Source organism: Sinocyclocheilus grahami, unplaced genomic scaffold, assembly GCF_001515645.1.
Source record: "Sinocyclocheilus grahami isolate Dianchi unplaced genomic scaffold, SAMN03320097.WGS_v1.1 scaffold341.1, whole genome shotgun sequence".
NCBI classification, from domain to species: domain Eukaryota; kingdom Metazoa; phylum Chordata; class Actinopteri; order Cypriniformes; family Cyprinidae; genus Sinocyclocheilus; species Sinocyclocheilus grahami.
In genome coordinates this window covers 426762-447673 of record NW_015505520.1, presented here as the reverse complement: position 1 = coordinate 447673, position 20912 = coordinate 426762, and the positions used below count along the sequence as shown (strand labels likewise).

At 36.2% G+C, this 20912-nt stretch overlaps 1 protein-coding gene across 2 annotated transcripts in view; it reads left to right on the top strand.

Moving 5' to 3' along the window:
* LOC107603157 (DNA (cytosine-5)-methyltransferase 3B-like) overlaps positions 1–20912 on the top strand; it is a 41540-nt gene that overhangs the window by 6206 nt on the left and 14422 nt on the right. Inside the window, exons 3-9 of one of the 2 annotated variants that reach the window (XM_016295871.1) lie at positions 8130–8273; positions 11352–11471; positions 12315–12473; positions 14331–14438; positions 15061–15202; positions 19219–19359; positions 19848–19892. In XM_016295871.1, the coding sequence (XP_016151357.1) occupies positions 8130–8273; positions 11352–11471; positions 12315–12473; positions 14331–14438; positions 15061–15202; positions 19219–19359; positions 19848–19892 (859 nt within the window). The remainder of the gene's footprint in view (positions 1–8129; positions 8274–11351; positions 11472–12314; positions 12474–14330; positions 14439–15060; positions 15203–19218; positions 19360–19847; positions 19893–20912) is intronic. The other variant, XM_016295872.1, reaches the window with a different exon arrangement.

Sequence of the window (20912 nt, the reverse complement as noted above, 5' to 3'; positions counted from 1 at the left end):
CTCTTTAAATGGTTTCGTTTGTTGTATTGTTGTATTTTAAAACACAATTGCAATGTTTTCAACTGACATTATGGCATTTACAATAAAATGATCCCAAGTGGCGCGTGCTGCGCAGTCAGTGAACCGCTTCCATCGGCGCTGCTGCAGCAAAACACACTGTTGCTCGCATCAAATTTTATGTGAGTATTATGACCAGTACTTAATTTGATCCTGCTGGATCCTGTTCTGGAAAATGTCAGATTTTGAATTTTTGCGTTGCGGTAGGCCTATTTGTTTTTAAAAATATGGCATTTACAGTGCATTAAATCGTGACAGTGCATGCAGGTACGAGAACGGAGCGAGCGCGGGTTTGGCTGGATGTATTTGGAGCTTATTGCTCACGTCTCATTCGGCACAAATCCAAATGTTTCCATATTCGTAATGTATTTGAATGTTAAACTATTATTTATAATGTAAACTAGGCTTGTACTTTACACGCATTCGCATATCGACGGAAAAGATCATCCTCTTCACATGAGCAAAAAAGTCCTTGGCATAACAGCATACAACGGTCTATTTAAACTGACCAGTGTAACCTTTTATATGTTTGGTTGACTGTATTTTATTTTGATAATGAACAGACTGCGGTGAAAGTTTGAATTGCTAGAATATGTGGGGTGTGTGCGTGTGAGGTGCCGGCGCGATCGAACAGCTGAAACATAAAAAATTTTTTTATGAAAACAAATTGTTATTTTTATTTAGGCCTAATGCTTACATAGGCTATACATTTTCCTTAAAGCATCCCATTTTGTCCCAGGGCTTGAAAACCTGTGCCCTAGGCTAGTTAGGTCCATGCAGAAACTTGTGAACGATCATCTTAGTTATGGCATCACCGTTTAGTGACCGCATTGAATGCTCCGTCAGTGTCGGTCACAGCGCCTTTTAATTGCTGTTTTGAATCCAGTAATTATTTATTTACAAATTATAAACTCTGATTATGACAAGTGTGGTATAAAAGCTTTGTTTATTAGAGGAATAATTGGTTAGCTGGAAAATGTTACATCGCGACCATGCTTTTGGATGCCGTTCGAGCCCATATAGCCTACATTCACGTGGCTTTGTTCTGGTTTGGCGGTTGGTCACGAATTACCACAAATTCAATAATATTTAGGCATTGTTTCTTTTACTAAATCCTCACCATCTAACTCTCTAATTTCGCAGGTTTCTTTTATTGTCATTCACTTTTTATCACTGTTTTCGCATCTAAGGGAAATGAAAGATTTCATGGCCATGAATTAAGAATTTGTCTGATTTATTAATTTGTTCCCTCATTTTAGTTAAATCATGGGTTATTTAAGGAACAAAATTAATGAAACATGGACAGTGGCCACAAATTAATAAGTCGTAGGAACGAATTAACAAGTTGTAGGAATGAATAGCCTATCTGTCCTGTGTCCCACAGCCCTGCAAAGCACAGAGCCCTATATGAAAGAATTATCTGGGGAAATGACTTAATTACTATATTTCTATTGCTTTCCATGTTGAAGAACTTTGTGTTGTTTCTATTTTAATGTACTTTTAAAGTTTAAATCACATCAAAAGCTTAATTTGTACATTATGAATGAATGATGCTGCATTTATATTCCGTCACCGTCACTCATAGACGCTCGCACGTGTTTTGCGCATGAGCCACACGCAGCCCAAAATTAAACGGCTTAATCGACCATCGATAGCTTTAATCGATTGCATCTCTTATCAACAATTAATCAAGCATCGATTACTCCATCGATAACATCCCTACTCCTTACAAAAATAAATATGATAAAATAAAATAAATCATGATAAGCAGAATTTACTATTTTATGTCTGTTCTGTAGTGTTTAAACTTGTCTGCGGTTTTACTCTGTATTGATAAAACTTGTGCATCCAGTGCAAAGAGAAAAAAAGCAAAATGTAGAGGATATGAGTCAGATTATGGGCATTTATACAGTTTACAGACTGAACAGGTGCTGAAATGTGCATAACAGGTTGCTTTTACCTTTTTTAGGTAAAATTATTAAATATATGGAATTAATTTGTGAAATATTGAGAAAGTTAAGTCGAGCTCATTACTTGACAATTCCTGTCTATAAAAGTGTAAATGTGCAGCAAACAACATGTAAATTTAGAAAGAAATTAATCATAATAAATAACAATTTTCAGTTAATTTCAGCCATAATATAATATAATATAACAGTTAACATTAGTTAACATGAATTAATATACTTCTACTGCTTTTATTAATCTTAGCTAATTTTAACATTAAAGGCACAATATGTACGTTTTTCATCATAAAATATCCAAAAACGTCTTACACAGTGTGATATATTTCATGCAGTTGTGTACTTACGTTATCCCAAAAGTTCCCAAGGATTTGTAAATCCTGAGAAATTAATATTTTAAATAATGGCTCGTCCCTGGTCATTGTCGCCTATCAGTGACATAATATCTGCACTATCCTCAGTTTCCGCTTGTAGAAACTATGGCAACAGACAGACACAAATGCTGCTGTACAGTTAAACTAAATCCATTATGGCTGTTGCGAATAAAATGAAAATGAAATTAAGAAGTGTTGACTGCAGCATTAAACTGAGATCTGCTCAATGTTGCGCCATGATTGTGTACATTTATCTAAACAATTACATTTTTTCCTATACTTCTATTTCTGTATATAGTACATTATTCAATTTTTCTTTTTTTCTTATTATATTAGTTTTATATTACATCCCTACTGTGTTATTCCTATGTATGTCTGCACTATCATGTATGTCTGCACTATGTTTGTACTTTCTTCTACACTGGAAGCTCCTGTCGTCAAGTCAAATTCCTTGTGTGTGTAAACATACTTGGTAATAAAGCTCTTCTGATTCTGATTCTGATTCTGATGATTCTTTTTACGCGTTTTTACAGTGATGCACATTATAACCAATCACACATGAATCTTTTGAGCTTATAAATGGAATGACCAATCAGAGACGTTCAGATTAGTTTTTTTTTTTGGTGCACGCACTCGCTGACTGAATTCAGCTCTCACGTGAATTCTCTCATCTTAAACAACAAAGTGCAGATGTACGTATGATGTAAGTAAGAGATTCATTCGTAAAACCATGTATAGACAGCTTTACTGATTATAAGGGGAGTTTTTGAGAGCGCTTAAACTCACGCTATACTGAAGTTAGTCATAATGTTCTTTGACAATGTAAATGTTATTTGCTCGCTTTCTCTGTATAATTTATTAGCGGTTTGAATAAATTAATTTAATGAAAAAAATTTATTCATCACCTCATCCGTGAACATCCTCCTTCAGTGTTTCATCAAGCTTTGCCTTTGTTATTGTTTTGAAAATGCGACCTCTAGCGGCAACATATTGTGCTTTTAATACATTTTTAAGATCAAAACTTGTATCTTTTAACATTAATGCTCTATGATCTAACATGAATATTTATTTATAACATTATAACATTTATTCAGTAACATTAACAAAGTAACATTAGGTAGTTCATGTTTACGGAAGAGGATTAGGGCCAAGCTATAAAAAAAAATAAAACCATCTCAAGATTAAAGTCATTATAATTATAATATTATAATAAGAGATTAAACTTGTTATATGTCAAAATAAAATGTTGAGATTAAACTCATTAAATTTTGAGAATAAAGTTGTTTTGTATGGAAGAAAAATAATGCCATATGTCTTTGAAACAAAAAAGCACGTTGAATAGCACTAACTGAAAAAATAATGCATTGCATTAACAGTGCTTGCATTTTAATCCCTTGCATTTCCAGGGCTTGCATTTTTAGGTCCTGAAATTTAACATAGTTGTCTATTTAAGATGTGAATATTTCAATTCAAAATATTTCACACACATTTTCATAATTAAAAATTCAATAATTCGAATTCACTTCCAAAATATTCAATCTGTTTAAAAATACGATATATAATATTCGAATTTCGGTCCATTTTATTTCACTTTCCAAATTCGCTTCCACAAATTCAGTGGTTAAAATTCAGCAGAAAATTCGGCATTGCACATCCGGGAGCTGCAGGAATAGCAGTAGAGCACCGATGCATGATCTCCAGCTGCTGTCAGTCACTCACCAGCAGGTGGCGCAAGCAGCTGTTGATGAAGACCAAAGCAACAGGTGGATCAAGTCATTCATTCACAAAAACAGATTTGCAGAAATGGAGCAAGCGCTAAGTAGGGATGCTCCGATCCGCCTTTTTCGCCACCGATTCCGATACCTAGGGTTCGGTATTGACCGATCCGATACCAGTGAAGTTTTTTTCCCTCATTTAAATAAATGTAGAATTTATATATCTCTGTGTGTGGAACTGATAATCATTCTTTCACAATCTACTAGATACAGACTACTTCATTATTAGAGAAAAAAAAACAATTATGAAAAAATATAGGCCTATGTATATTTATTTTCTTTTATTATATTGTCTTTCGAATGAGACGTTAAACCGAGGTCCTGACTCTCTGTGGTCATTAAAAAAAATCCTATGGCACTTCTCGTAAAGAGTAGGGGTGTAACCCTGGTGTCCTGGCCAAATTGCCCCCTGGCCTTTGTCAATCATGGCCTCCAAATAATCCCCAACCACTTGATTGGCTCTATGACTCTCTCTCCTCTCCACCTGTAGCTGGTGTGTGGTGAGCGCACTGGCGCCGTTGTTCTGTGGCTGCCGTCACATCATCCAAGTGAAACTCTGAAGCGCTCAGTCAGAGTGTTCTGTGAGTGAAAATATATCTGTGCTAATCATATACTCAGTTTTGCAAAATCATAGACATGTATTTACAAATCAAGTATAATGGAAACACAGAATGATCTTGGAGAGAGCTTTACCGAGCTGACTGCTGTAACCGAACGCGACCAGAGTTTAAAGGCTGAACGAATGATTGACAGCCACAGCGGGGAAAAGAGTTTGTGTGAACTTTAATGTAAGGACTTAAATATTCATATGTAGCTCACATTAAGCTATCGTATGGCTTCAAAAGTAAAACAGAATAATTCGCACAATCGGGGGGGAAAAAAAATCTCGGATTTGGATCGGCCCTCTCTGACCGATACCCGATCCGAGAAAAATGGCACTATCGGAGCCGATACCCGATATGAATATCGGATTGGCGCATCCCTAGCGCTAAGTAGAAGTTTTGATTATCGGGACCAGTATAAACATGAGGAAAAGCTGATTGTGTGTATGTTTAATTCAACATCTTTGCTGTTTCCCGTAGCCTACATGTAAGCAGCTTTCTCTACCACAAAGGAGATTATGATGCTATTTTACCCAACGCAGATGTACAGAACTAACATTGCATCTGAGGAAGACATATATTTAGGGATGCACCGATATGAAAATTTTGGCCGATACCGATAACCGATTATTCTTTATTTTTGAAAGCCGATAACCGATATGTTGGCCGATAAATCTATATCCAAATTGTTATATACTTTTTGAGAGCCTGATTACAAAAAAGGTCTCATCATTAAAAGCCACATCCCAAACACTTCAACATAAGCAGCCTAGTTTGAACGGTGTACGTTTTAAAAATATTTTTACTCTCCCATTACCAAATTTAGTCATAAAAAAGCCTTACAAATAAATAAAATTATGCATAAATAATGCAAACAAGTCACTGGACATCATTACACGTGTAAAGAATCAAAATGAATGCGCCACAGATCAATAAAACGGAATAGCCTCTGCACGGACAATAATTAAATGATTTTAATTACTAAACCATACTGTTGATGAAAATAATAAGAGAAAAATACAAGTGGTTGTTGTTATTAATAATATATCAATGATTTTGAAAAAGTAACAAATTAATACCACTGTTTTAAATAGCAGCCGTTGAGCTGCACGTGCTGAAGCTGAAGAGCTGAATGAACACGGTAAACTGAAGCGTTTTGCTGGCAGCTTATTTAACTCAAGGAAATGCATCCTGAGATTAATATTAATACAACATAAACATAATATTACAACTTATATATGTACAAAATGACGCAGTTATTGCATGCTATAGTCAGAATGTGTGATCCTGTTGTGGATGCGCTCTTCCCATAACAACGCGCTGAAACACAGCAACTAAACCCAAAGAATGCACAACGTTTTATTATAATAATGTTCTCATTAGAATGTTATATACACAACATTCCCAATCATAGTTATTAATGTTGTGCACTGCTGTTTGAGCTGCGTGCGCTGAGCTAAAGACGATCACCGGTAAACTGAAGCGCTCTTTTAACTTAACCAAACGCATTCTATATGAGATAAATCAGATATACATCAAATAAACACAATGACGGGTTGCCATGAGGAACTTGTTTCTGTAGGTCTATGTAAATGATATGAAGATAGTTTTACTCCAATGAAACTGTCAAATGCTCATGAAGTGAGGAGTCAGAGCAGTTCTGGAGATGTTGTTCATGTATTTATGTCCTCATATAGTGATACGACAGAAGCTGAAATCACCGCGAGCGTCGCACACTTTGTGTGTGTAGAAAACAAAACCGCTCGTCTGTGCCATTTACATACACAGAGACACGCAGAACATGCTGGATCCATATTTAAATAGTATTTTTGCGGCTTAATATTTACAGATACTAGTCCATATTGCGACTCTATTTAAGTGTACTGGCCTACTTTTGATTAATTCATCCAAACTTTGACAAATTCCGTGATATTCTGAGTCATACAGTAAATTCCATTTATATGATTGGATTCCACGATTCCGTCCCCGTTTTCCGCATCGCGGAAATCATCGATAATATTGAGGTGTTTTGCAACTTCAGTGTAACGTTAGTGGATTGGGATCTATTGCAACTTAAGCAACGTCTGCTGCTGCCTTACCTTTGAGAGTAAACTGATGCGTGATTACTGAAGCAGCTCCAGTTAGCAAGCGCTTTTGGAGTTAGAGTGAATTCCGCATTGATTGGTCGGACTCATGACTCCCAACAAATCAGATGAGCGGTGGGCAGAGACTGCTTTAGGCCACAGAGTGGTGAGTTCTGACAGGCTGCATCAGAGCCAAATAGCACATTTCAAAATTAAATTATTTTATCGGCGAATCGGTTTTGAAAATGATCGATACGATAATCATAAAAATGCTTAATATCGATAATCGGTCGACCCCTAGTACAGAACTAACATTACATCTGAGGAAGACATATATTGCTTTTGGTTGCTTAGTTTCCTTTACTTGTATCATGGCTTGTGTGACGCTGTGCTGTAATACTGGGGTTCCCCCTCAAACGTCACACTCCAGGATTCCCCAACGACGCTTAAAGTGCCTCAGTGAACTAATACAGTGATATAAGACCTCAGATCTCAGAATACACTTTATTGATGATTATGCAAACTATATACTGGCAAGCAAATGAGGTCAGAAGAACGCAACGCGCTGCATTTTCTTTATAATTGCTTTCCCTTACCACTGATCTATAGAGTCAACAGTCCTACAAAGATATCAATACCACGATTAGTTTTAACAATATGCAACCACTTTATATTGACATTAAATTAGGAGTTCAAAACTGCCTAGGTGTATTATTGCTTCAAATTTAAACCGGAGAAAGCATTGACGTGTTATCGCACACAAGGGACCGTCTGACAATTGCACCGACTGGGTTAAAACGTCCAATGTATTTTAATTAAAATGACTTTTAACATTTAAAATAACACACTGTCAAAGTAATCTTCATAGTAATTTATTACAGGTGAGATTTTGCCAATACCTCCCTTCATATCCGTCAATCGCCTGCTGACTGCATATATCTATAGTACACAAATCCATTCCATATAACTAAACACAGCAACATAAACATGACAAATCAAAACATTATCGTGAATGTGTGTGGAAACAACGTGAATGTACGGAAATGTCTGTGCCTGTGCATAAATACAATGTGCGATCAGTGGATCAGTGGATCGAATGCATTCAAACAATCAGTTTTGGATGGCTTGTTTGAATGCATTCGCTTACTGGATCATTGGACTGAAAACTTTCCCGGAGTTAAAAAGTCAAACCATTAATTGGCATATCAAACCAAACTAATAATTATTTGCTCTACATATGCATCAGCTAACTGTCACAGTATTACGGTTTCAGGAAAAGGCTGACGTTGGGTCCGGTTGTGAGGCGGGTCTGCGGCAAAGGCCTCGTCCAAGGACTATTTTTCAGGCAGGACTGACAGCTCAGAGTAAACCTCGCAACAGAGAGGGGGGACATAGCAAACAGGATCACAACAACCTGGTAATACTCACATACACACACAAAGCCTTTTTATTCCGTCGGACACACTGAAATCAAGGCAGACATACAGAGATCACCTCGCACTTTACTCAACAGCTTTAAGTCAAGCTGTCGATCACTGTGTCTTTATTTTGTCAGACATCTGAAGTTGCCTGTACCCCAGCCAATCAAAACAGTGGTCTTGGAAATTCAAGTATGGAAAATCAGCCCCTCCCCCCTCCTTTTCAATATGTTATGACTTTTTTCCATAGTTGTTTTGTCTGTGTTGTGATGAGATGAGCAAAGACAGACAAAGTGTGTATGACATTATGGTTTGGAGAGAATTTGCAAAACAACAAAATATATACAGTAGTGTATAAGGCTGGGCATAGGCGCCGATCCCGATCCCTCGAGCACCCACGGAAATGATCGCGCACCCACGGAATAACACGATATAGTCTCCATTCATTTTAACCAGTAAGCAATGGATTGCAGCTTGTATGACTTTATTCTCGTTTTCATAGTTCATTTGAGGCTGTTTTTGGCGTGATTTTAATGGGAAATGTCAAGCATTGTAATACGAGAGGGCATCAGCACGAATCTCTGCTTGCAGCAGGTTTATTGTCCCATATAGTGATCATGGCTCTGTGCTCCCTCAGACAGTGTGCGCCCTCAAACTTTTTCCTGTGTATGCGCGAATAAGTGCTTATTGTAAACAGGTATTTATTAAATCATTTTATTTAGTGAAGCTAAATAAATTGATCCAGCGGATACTCTCGAGAAAAAAAAGCACCCACCGGCAGAAACATAAATCGGCGCCTATGGGGCTGGCCAATTTTATCGATTAATTTGAATGTAATGTTTTGCCGCGATTGTATTTTTTAGAAATCAAGGAATCACGATTTTGAATAGAAATATTACCAAGCCTTAGAATTAAACACTTTGACTAATGCCAATGATAAGAGAAAAGAACGATCTATTCATATGTCGGTGCACACGATTAACCGCTCACATGTGACGCGCTCATATCGCTAGGTGCCATTCATACAGAATGTGCTTTTGTGTTGACAAAGATGCGACACGGGCAGTGGAATAGGAAACACATACTTTTAACTTGAGCGCCGTGTTTTTAATGCCATTTCATGAGACACTGCAAGAGACGCAAGCGCAACAGTCAAACAAGCCTATGTTTACATAGTAAAAACAATAGAAAAGCAGCGCAATCGAATACTGTATATACTGTATACTGTATTCCTAATATATGAATACTGTATTCCTGATATTTCATGTTTGCATCATGGTGACAGGCTGAAAGCTGCTTTTCATTGTTTTTACAGAACATTTATAGTTAATAATTGTCTACTTGTGTTGTACATTCAGTCATTTTGAATTTGAATAACCTTGACTTTTGAGATTTTTTAAGCATTTTCCTCGCATTATTTCTGAACATATACTATATGTAAGACAAGTTTGTACAAGATGTAGTTGTAGTTCATGCATCTTTTTTGCAAAGATATTTAACAAGTGATTTGTTTAACATTTACATCATGTTGACAATTTCATGTGTGGTGCACTTGGAATAGAATTTTCTTTAAATAGAAGGTTAATAAAGAACAAGTTACTTGAATCATGTTGTAGTTGCATTTTCTAGTTCACTAGTTAAAATTTTTTCGGTCAAATGTTCTGAAAAATCGAGATTTACATTTTTTGCCATATCACCCAGCCCTAACAGTATATACTGTATATAACCATCAGATATATAAATATTAGATAGTTAGTTTAGGAGGTTGACCCGGCTGGTAGGGATCTGATATGTGTTTTCCAAAAGCATTGTTAGCCAGCTATGATCACAAGTTCAGTCATTATCAATGAACATCTGCAAACAGCATCACAAATTTGTGTGGTTGGAACTACAGTTCAGTTATCTACAGTACAACTACAGTTCTCGACTTGTGGTTAGAAGCATACAGTAGCTTCTCGTTAGAATGACGTGGACTAAAGATTATGCACTTATGCAAAATAAGCAAGCTAACATGCAGTGCAGGCTATAACTTTTATTACATATTCCAAATATATACGAATTTCATTCTACAGTATGTCTTTTTACAGTACATAGTTTGACAAGTGAATGAAAGTGCTGAGTTTCCATGCACTCTAGTGTGTCAGTATATTTCAGGAGCCCCTGGAGTGACATAAGAGGTCATCAAAAAGCTGGAATTAAAGCAAAACAGCTAAGAATAAAATAGACTAAAATAGAAATAAAGTAGTCCTTAGATGCCATGTTTGCTAATTACATTAAAGTTCTGACATTAATTAAATCCCAATCCAATTAATTAGTAGAAGCGTTTGGTGTTCTATTAATGACAACCCTATGAACCAGCATGGTTTTATTGACAGAGATTACATGGCTAGTTTGTTTTAATTTATTCTACAATGCATTGTACTGTGATAGTTCAGAAAAACACCCCTGGAAGACCAGTCAAGGGTTCTGCTGGCAAAACAGGGCATGACCGATTAAAATCAGCTACCATGTTCCACAGTGCAACTATTTTCAGTTAAATTCAACTTAAGCTGTATTGACATTACTGTGGCATGCCATCTCTTACCACAAAAAATTATTTTGACTTGCTTCACAGTTTGTAAAAACACACATAAAATGTGTTGACAGAAATATAGTTGCATTGGAAATCTGCGAGAGCAGAAGCTACACATTTGCCCCCTAGACTTCTATAGTAACTATCATTGTAACTTTATGTTTATTTTTGTTTTATTTTTTGATGTGTTTTGTTTTTTGTAATGCTTTATTTTGTGTTTTGTCTTTTGTTTTGGGGTTTGTTTTGTTTATTTTTTATTTATGGATTTATGATGTTTTTATTTATTTCTATTTATTTCATTTTTGTTTTGTTTATGTTTGGGGGTGGTTTGTTTTGATGTTTTTGTGTTTTTATTTTTTGTTTTATTTGGGGTTTTTGTTTACATTTGCCCCATAGACTTTCATTGTAACTATTTAGATTTTTGTGTGTGTGTGTGTGTGTGTTTTATGTTTTGTGGTTTATTTTGCTTAGCTTTACTTAGACTTGTAATTGTGTGTGTTTGTAGGTTTCTAGTGTTCCTGAGGGTCCCGCACTAGAACTCATGGAACAGGACTCTAAAGACTCCGCACAGAGCAGCACCACATCCATCTCGACAACTGACACAGTCAGCCAACCTGAGTACAAGGTACCAGGACATCTCACACACACACACACACCCCTATCCACCTATCCTGTCATGGACCGTTCCTTTTTATGTTCATGCACAAACAACACATGAGTATCTATATTTGTCCACCTGCCTTTGACATGTAACAGTAACCTCATAGAACTATTCTGTTTGAATGCAAAGATAACAGCCTTTGTTCTCACGGTGTATCCTCTCCTTTGCGTGTCAATACACCAGGCAGCTGCACATTTAGAGAGCACTTATGACCAAGACAAAGAGACCGTGAAGGTCTTGAAAGGGGGTTTTGTGGGTTGTAGGGTCTGGGTAAGTCACTGTTGACCACAGACTTATAAATACTCACAGACACTTGCACAGGTGAGGAAACAACAGGGCTGTTGAAATGGTCCTGATTGATTGAGAGTCATGCTCAGACAAGCTCAGTGTCTCAGTCCAGCTTTCTGAGTGCTACAGAGCATGTTATTGTCCTTTTTTGTGTAACAGGATCAAAGAAATCTGTGCAGTGATCATGTTAATTGTCCGTCTTATTTAAAGGGATAGTTCACTCGTAAATTAAAATCTACAAGTTGAAACCTGTATGATTTTTCTTTCTCTGTGGAACACAAAAGAAAATATTTAGCAGAATGTCCAGGCTGAAAAGGAACAAAAAGGCCTGAAAAGCACCATAAAACTAGTAAGGAAGAAGCCATATTTTCAGATAGCTATGTGTAAGGAACATAAATCTCATATGCCATTTTTAACTGAAATTTGTGACTCCTTCCTGTTCAAATCTGGTACAGGTTTCAGTGAACAGAAAATATGAAATAATGGTGAACTGTGTCTCATTACATTTCTGCTCCTCAGGATAATAAAGGCTTTGGTATTGGAGAGTTAGTCTGGGGCAAGATAAAGGGCTTTTCTTGGTGGCCAGGGATGGTGGTGACCTGGAGAGCAACAGGGAAGAGGCAGGCCTCCCACGGCATGCGTTGGCTACAGTGGTTTGGCGATGGGAAATTCTCAGAGGTAACAAACAAAACAAAGCGTTGTCAGAAGAATACCGCAGTACTTGATAAATGCTATTGAGTGGCATACTTCTTTTTTTAATGTTAAAGGGATAGTTCACCCCAAAATGAAAATTCTATCATTATTTACCCTCATGTCACTCCAAACCCGTAAGACCTTTGTTCATCTTCGGAACACAAATTAAGATATTTTGAAGAAATCCGAGAGCTTTCTGACCCTCCAATAGACAGCAATGGAACTGACATGTTCAAGTCTCAGAAAGGAAGGACATCATTAAAAGTCCATGTGACATTAGTGGTTCAACCGTAATTTTATAAAGCTATGAGAATACTTTTTGTGTGAAATGAAAACAAAAATAATGACTTTATTCAACAATTTTTCTCCAAGTGACCATCTTCCGCCATTATGGAGAGTACCACAATGAATTCTACATCAGCAGCAGCCCACTCATGCGGTGTGGTACTCTCCAGCACAAATTAACAACATGCCAGCAATATGTTAAGCATGTTAGCAATGTAATAACGACTTGGTAGCAACATGTTAACAACACGCTAATCATGCTAAAACACACTAGATCATGCTAATCTTAGTAGCAGCATGCTAACAGCATGTTAATCATGTTAGAAACATGTTAGCAACATGTTAATAATGCTAGAAACATGCTAGCAATATGTTAATCATGTTAGCAACATGATAACGACATGTAGCAACATGTTAACAATGCACTAATCATGCTAACAATTTGCTTAAACACACTAACAACATGCTAGTCATGATAGCAACATGCTAACATCATGATAATCACCATTATCAAGAACCATTCTGGCGACATGCTAGCAACATGCTAATAACATGCAAATCTAAATTTTAAAATTTACAACTTTTTCAAACGTCAAGCTTTTATAACTACTTCAAATTTTCAGGCTAGGCTTTCTCAAGCCAACCTATTGTTTGTCTTGACTTTTTTATCTAGTTTAAGTTATTATTTGATACTGAGGTACTTCTGACATCACTAGTTTGAACCATAGCTCTGCTGTTATATGAATTGTGAAACAAAAGTGCCTGAAATTTACAGTTTCCCTCTGTAGCTGATTACTTAAATAAATTAATTTAAAAAATGATCTGCAAAATGTCTTAATGTTATTATATAAAATTAAATTAAACATGAAGTCATATTTTCTGTTGTTGTATATTGTGTGTAAATTGTACATACAGTCAAACCAAAAATTATTCAGACACCAGATTTTTACTAGTGGGTGCAGGTAGTTCATTTATGTAAGTGAGGATAGCAAAATTAAGTAAACTGTGACGTGTTATACCCAAAAAATGTTCATACAATGGACTACCAGTAAAATTGATAAAAATTTGGGACCAAAAACTATTCAGACACTTTGACCTGATCATGTTTTGCTTAAGTGTTTTTTCTTTAATTGCTAATGCGAACTTTTTACACCACAGACTGAACAAAATTAAGCATTGCTTGGTAGTTGGTTGATCTAAATTGGTATTATCTAATTGTATACTTAAATTTAACAGCTGACCTCTATTCAACCTAATAGAAGGATGGCATTATCAAGATGATTTTGTTCTGACACAGTTTAACTCTTGAGTTCTTGTCATATTTTATTACCATTTTCTAAACTATAGCGAATAAACTGATAATGTGATAAATATTGAATTTGTCTAAATACATTTTGGGTTTACTGTATATACATAAATATATAGAGAGAGTAAGTAAAATTATATATGTAATTTTATAACAACATGTATTAATTAGAAGGCCATGTTTTGAATTTCAAGCATTCTTGCCTTGAACCCTGGTTACTTTCTGACCCTGGTGTCATGTGTATCTTGCAGGTGTCTGCTGACAAACTCGACTCCATCACAGCCTTCCCAAAGTTTTTCAACCAGTCATCCTACACCAAGCTGGCCTCCTACCGCAGAGCGATCTTCCAAGCCCTGGAGGTGAGAACAGAGATCAATCTATGTTCATTGTTTTATAACACTTAAAGACAATTGTTGCCTATGGGCAGTTAGACACAACAATGCAGTTTACAACATCTTTAGTGCATTTAATAGAGGATAATTATACAAATTTGCACCTGCTGTTCTGAAAGCTTGGCGCATGGGCTTTACTTGTACATTCTGAGGTGTGTATGTGTTTTTGTGTGAGATAAACGGGAAACTGGGCAAACACTCATCTGGAAAGTCTGGAATTCCCCAGAGGTTCCTTAATTATCTCTCTGTGAATCGTACCTCCTAACAAGCTTAACAAAAGCATCCAAGTCCAGACATGCACCAGAACAACAGGACTGGCTGTGCTTTACTTTCTCACCCTCTCTATCTCTTTCTCTCTGTCTCACTCTCTCCCTGTTGTTGTACCCCCCCTTGCTTCACAGTCTATACAGCATGATTAATATCTGCAATTTGTCTCAATTTCCACGAAGAGGATAGTCTTACTGAATGTATGTTATTTTAGACACAGTACACATAGTTGATTTTATTGCACTGGAGACTTACCTGGACGGTTTCTGTTTTCTTACACTTACTCTAAAATACTGTTCTCCCGCTGTCCGTGTGTCCTCAGGTGGCTAGTATACGAGCAGAGAATACTTTTCCTCCATGTGAGTCAGACAGTCTTGAAGAACAGATAAAGCCAATGCTCGACTGGGCTCATAACGGCTTTCTGCCCAAAGGTCAGGAGGGCCTGAAACCCAGCGAGAACGCAGGTGAGCACACTTCATATGACTCTCTTTTAGAACTCACACCAGATCCTTTGTAAAAAACTACTTGAGTAAAAAGGTTCAGCTTGGAGTCAAATATAACACGGTCAAAGGCATATGACAATAGGGTGTTTATCGTGAGCACAGTTTAAATGCATGAATATCAGTGCATTGTATTACAAAATATTGATCCATGTAGAATTTATTTTAACCGCCTATAGCCCAAGAACATATGCTATAGTTTTGATTCACAAGTAAGGCCATTCTGGCTGATAACAATTTAGTCAATAAACATTTTTGTTATGGCCAGTAACTGATAGATGGACGGTATTAAAATTCTGTTCTGTTTTGTATAAATACAATTATAATAAAACACTAAAGACTAAAACCAGACATGAATTTAGGCATCACAGCATTAGGATGTACAGTATGAAAATACATATTCATTTTGAGATTTGATAAAGATTACATTTAACAATATTATTGAATTTTTGTGCTTTTAAAGATTAACTTTGGGTGAACGTTTGAAGACAAAAGTAAATCTAAATGTAAAAATTCAAAAATATTTAAAATAAATAATTGCCAAAAATTAACGCTTTTCTAATATTGGCCAGCAACTAATGTAGTATCGATATATCGTGCCTTGAGATGAGTTAGTTAAAAGCAAAAATGGATTAGAAAAGTGACATTAGCTCTGAGAAAAGCTCTAGCATTAGAAGCCACTTGGTTTGTTATTTTGCTAATAATGCAATGACATTTAGACAAATTCTCTTTTTATGGTCACCGAATACACAAACTATCAAAACAAAAGACAAAATATCAAAATAAAAGGGTAACGTGAACCAACATGACACATGAACAGACAAACCCATAAAAACGCACTTAAACCATTAAAGTGGTTTCTGCTGGCAGAATTTCAAGCATTGCCAACTTGTTAAGTCATATGAAGTGTTAGCAACAGGAAAGTAATGTAACTTGTTGGTCAAGTTTTTCTCCAATTATCAAATTGGGAATGTTATGAATTCATTTGTAGTCTCACTGTAGTTGAGCTCCAAGACTGCGGCCTATTTTTTTTTTTAAGATTACATTTAATAGTGTTATTAAAATATTAGTGTTTTTAAAGGTTAATTTCAAGTGTATGTTAGATGATTAGAAAGGTAATCTAAATGTAAAATTATATATATATATGAGCAATATCACTCGAGTACGAGAGCGATACCGGCTCTATATCAGCATGGCTATGATTAGGCCAAAGGAGGCAATCACAGCCGCTGATATAGAGCTGGTATCGCTTGGGTACGAGAGTGATATTGCATTTATACAACAGTTCGACGGAACATGTGTGTAATTAAACAAGAAACAACGGAGTGCCAAAAAAACCTCTCTTTTGTGCGGAACTACTTCCTTCCGCCACGGATTCAAAGCTTAAGTTGACAGTTAAACATAGTCACTTTTAGAATTCGTATCAAGGGCATGTGCTGCTTCAGTTAGGTTATTAGTGAGAAATAATGAGGTTATAAGAGAGAAACAATGCGGCAAGACGTGCATCCAAATGAGAGAGAGAGAGACCGCGAAGCTAGATGTTTCTTCTTATATTAACTAACGTACTCTATGATTAGCTCAGTGAATAATTAAAAAAAACATAGTCCCGGCTAGAACAAGCGGAGTGATACAAAATTGTGAAAGGGCATTCCTGTAGCGATACCATACAATATCTCATGGTTCTCAACCAATCAGATTTGAGAACCAGAACGAACTGTTGTATAAAGATATGTAATATATATATATATATATATATTTGATTCAAATAAATTTGATAATTTGATTAAAATAAATAAAACAGCAAAATAATTATTAAACAAACAGGAAATTGCACAGAATGTGTGGAACCTTGTGAAGAAAGGGTGTCTGAATTCTGTGGAACTCTATGGCTGTCAAGTCTTTGTGTTATTGCCTCAGGCATTAGGGTTCAGTCAGGTATTGGCAGCTTACTCTCACACTCACCAACTCAGTGTGTCTGATCATAGACCTCCGTTGGGATTCATTCAAGCTGGTCCATCATATTTAAAATGTCTATACCTTGAGTTTTTAGGAGAACAAACACTTCAAGATGGACTGCACAATGGCTTCAAACTGTGATTCAACTGGCATTCAAACACACAGAAACAAAAACTAAACACTCACATATTTATTTATGTGTATTTTCTGAATGTTTCTGGGAGATATCAGGGCATTTCGAAGAAATTTAGTTCTCAGCTTCAAATTTCTAAGAAGCTGAGAACTAAATTTCTTCGAAATGCCCTGATATCTCCCAGAAACATTCAGAAATAACTTCATACTTTATTACTTATTGACATGATATTAACTTGAGGCAGTATTCACAGGCTGAGCTGGTGCAGACATTTGTTGGCAAGGTTTGGGGGTGTTTCATCTCATTTAAACAAGTCAGGCCCTTAAGTATCTTTCTAAAACTTTCTGGTTGAAACTTATCTATCAACTATTTCGTTTTTTGAAAACCGTGCCAAGAGTAAGTGTTTACATATAGTCGATACTTAAAAAACCTAGGGCTATTTAGAGATGTTTCAGTTTAGCATCAAGACACTGAAAATAATCACTGGATTCTGCGGATGAGCAAGCAGAAATGCTTGGCTCTGGTGGTGTGGTCTTACAGTGGAATCAGAAAGAGGAAATAGCATATCTAATTACTTTACAACTTTATAGATCCCTGGCTTTTTTCCCACAGTGATTACAGATGTGCTTTGTCTAACAGCTGCCTGTCTGCTTATTCATGGCTGTATTTCTCTTGGATAGTTTCTCTATGTCAGGTTCATAATTTGCCACAAAATCAAAAAGGAAAAAAATAAGAAATTATATTTTGGTCAAAGAAAATGAAGCTTATTTTAAGATTATTAAGATTTTTTTTGTAATGTGACTTTATTTTCACAGTATCACATTTACCCCACAAATTTGCATTACTGTAATTGTTAAAAAAAGTAATTAAATGAACCTGTCTGGACACAACATTGCCATGAGGTAAATTTGCACTAATATTAATAATATAAAATAAATAATTGAATATATATATATATATATATATATATATATATATATATTCGTCATAAATAGAACGAGGCATCAGTTTACTGTCGGGGATTTGTTGTACTGTGCCGCACCGCATCCAGTGTAGACAGCATCACTGATTATAATGGGTTCTATTTAGAGCCCGACCGATATATCGGTATCGGCCTTTTTTTAATTCCCTAATATCGGTATCGGCCCGGCTCTAGTTCTATTGTATTTTGTTGCATCTGGTGTAGACACGGGGTGAGTCTTCAGGTGTTTTCAACTTTTCATTATTGCTTCAATGCAAAGGTAACCAGCACGGCGGTCATGCTGTTATTTGTTGTGTAGTGATGGGTATAGGGCTGGACTTAAAATTCGGCCCTAAAAAATTTTGTTTGTACATTAATTTGAAGATTGAATGTAAAATGATTGCAATATAAAAGTATATTTAAAAACTTTAATGTTAGGTGGGATTAATCACGATTAATTTCAGAAAAAATGTGCGATTAGTTAAGTTTTTTTAATCAATTTACAATATATATATATATATATATATAGCAACATAAATCGTTTTAAAATTACAGTACAGAAATGGGCATTTAATCATCATAAAATTAATGTCACAATACAGTAAATCATAGTGGTCTTTGTTTTCTTCATGCAAAATATATTTTCTTTTTTTTTTCTTCTAGAAAATAAGAGTTTAAAAGTCACTGTGACCAGTAAAGTATCACTTTTTAACATGTTTTCTCATTTATTTATAACATGTTTTCTCATTTATTTTATGTTGTAATGCTATAGGGATTAGCCAGGTGCTGAAGTAGTTCTCACAATACAGTTGCTTTATTAGTTGCTTAAGTGCCTGATCTATGAAATGTAAATGTCCTTATTTACAGTTCATGTGTGAGCATGTTTGATTGTAACAGTGAGTAATATAAGTCTACTTGTTTCTCTTCCAGCTGAGTATTGTGTTTTTCCCCTGGCCTCAGAGAGCTCAGCGCTGCTGGACTCCAGCCCTCCGGAGTTCCCACTCTCTGCCAAGAGAGCTCGTCTCAGCCTCTGTAAGGCCAAACCTGGCACTGAGGACGTCTACAGCAGAGGTTAGAGCTCACACATGTGCTATTATTTATGTTCATGTGTGACTGCTGCACACCAAATGTGATGTTAAAGGATTAGTTCACCCAAAAATGAAAATTTACTCACCTTCAGAACCAAAATGAAGATATTTTTAATGAAACCAGAGAGATTTCTGTCCATCCATTTAAAGTCTAGGAGTAGGTAATAAAATGTTATAGGTTTGGAGTGACATGAGGTGAGTAAATGATGACAATTCTTTTCATTTTTGAATGAACTAGCCCTTTAAATGACACATGTGAATGCAAATGATTAATTGATGTCTAAATGGTCAAATTCCTATATGAAATCATGTGTTTTTTTATTTTGCAATTCTGAACAATTAATTCAGCCATACAAACCTTTTCAGACAATATTTGCAATATACTTTTGTGCAATTGAGTAGCATTGGACTTCATTGAGCTTTAACTCTCATAATGTGTTCCTCATGACTGGCAATTCATCTGCTTTTCAGAACAAATGGTCCATGAAGTTTTGAAGAATCACAGAAGTATAGAAGGTGTGTAATGTTGCTACCTGTTACAGGTACTGCCTTCACCCAATAAAAAACACATTAGGAGCCATTCACACAGAACTTTGCCATAAAAAAAAATTGAGGTATAGGGCAGTGGAATGAAAAACGGCAATGTCTTAAGAAAGGTTTTTTATACTCAAGTCTCAAGTCTCGAGTCTGCTTTATTGTCAATTCTTCCACATGTACAGCACATACACACAGAGAATTGAAATTGCGTTACTCTCAGACCCTTGGTGCATACAAATAACACTACAGTAGAACATAAATACAGATAGATACACATTAAATACAAAATACAACTATACAAATATACAAATAAGGTCAAATGTAAAAAATATATATATAAAGCACAAGGCATATGGTGCTCACCTCGCTCCTGTAGTTTGTCTCATCTCTGTTGCTAATGAGACCCACTACAGTCGTGTCATCCGCAAACTTGATAAGGAGGTTGGAGTTGTGTGACGGTGTGCAGTCGTGGGTCAGCAGAGTGAAGAGGAGGGGGCTCAGCACACATCCTTGGGGGGCCCCAGTATTCAGTGTGATGGTGCTGGATGTGTTGCTGCCGACCCGTACTGCCTGAGGTCTTCCAGTCAGGAAGTCCAACAGCCAGTTGCACAGCGAAGTGTTGAGCCCCAGCTGGACCAGTTTGTGAATGAGCTGTTTAGGGATGATTGTGTTGAATGCTGAACTGAAGTCTATGAACAGTATTCTGACGTATGATTTTTTTTTTTTGAATGTTGAACTAGACTACATTTATTTTGAGTTGCGTGTCATGCGTGAGGTGCTGCAAAAGATGCAAACACACTGGTCAAACGTGTCCACTTAGCACGTTTACATAGAAAAACAATAAAAAAGCAGTGCGGCTGAATGCAAAAACGTGGCTCCCAACAGTGCTCCATCATACTGCATTGGCACCTCAGGTGATCCCTTCTCTTTACTGTTCTCCTCTGTCTTCTCCTGTTATTTCAGCCTCCATATATTTCAAAAAATATTTGCTTTCTATAT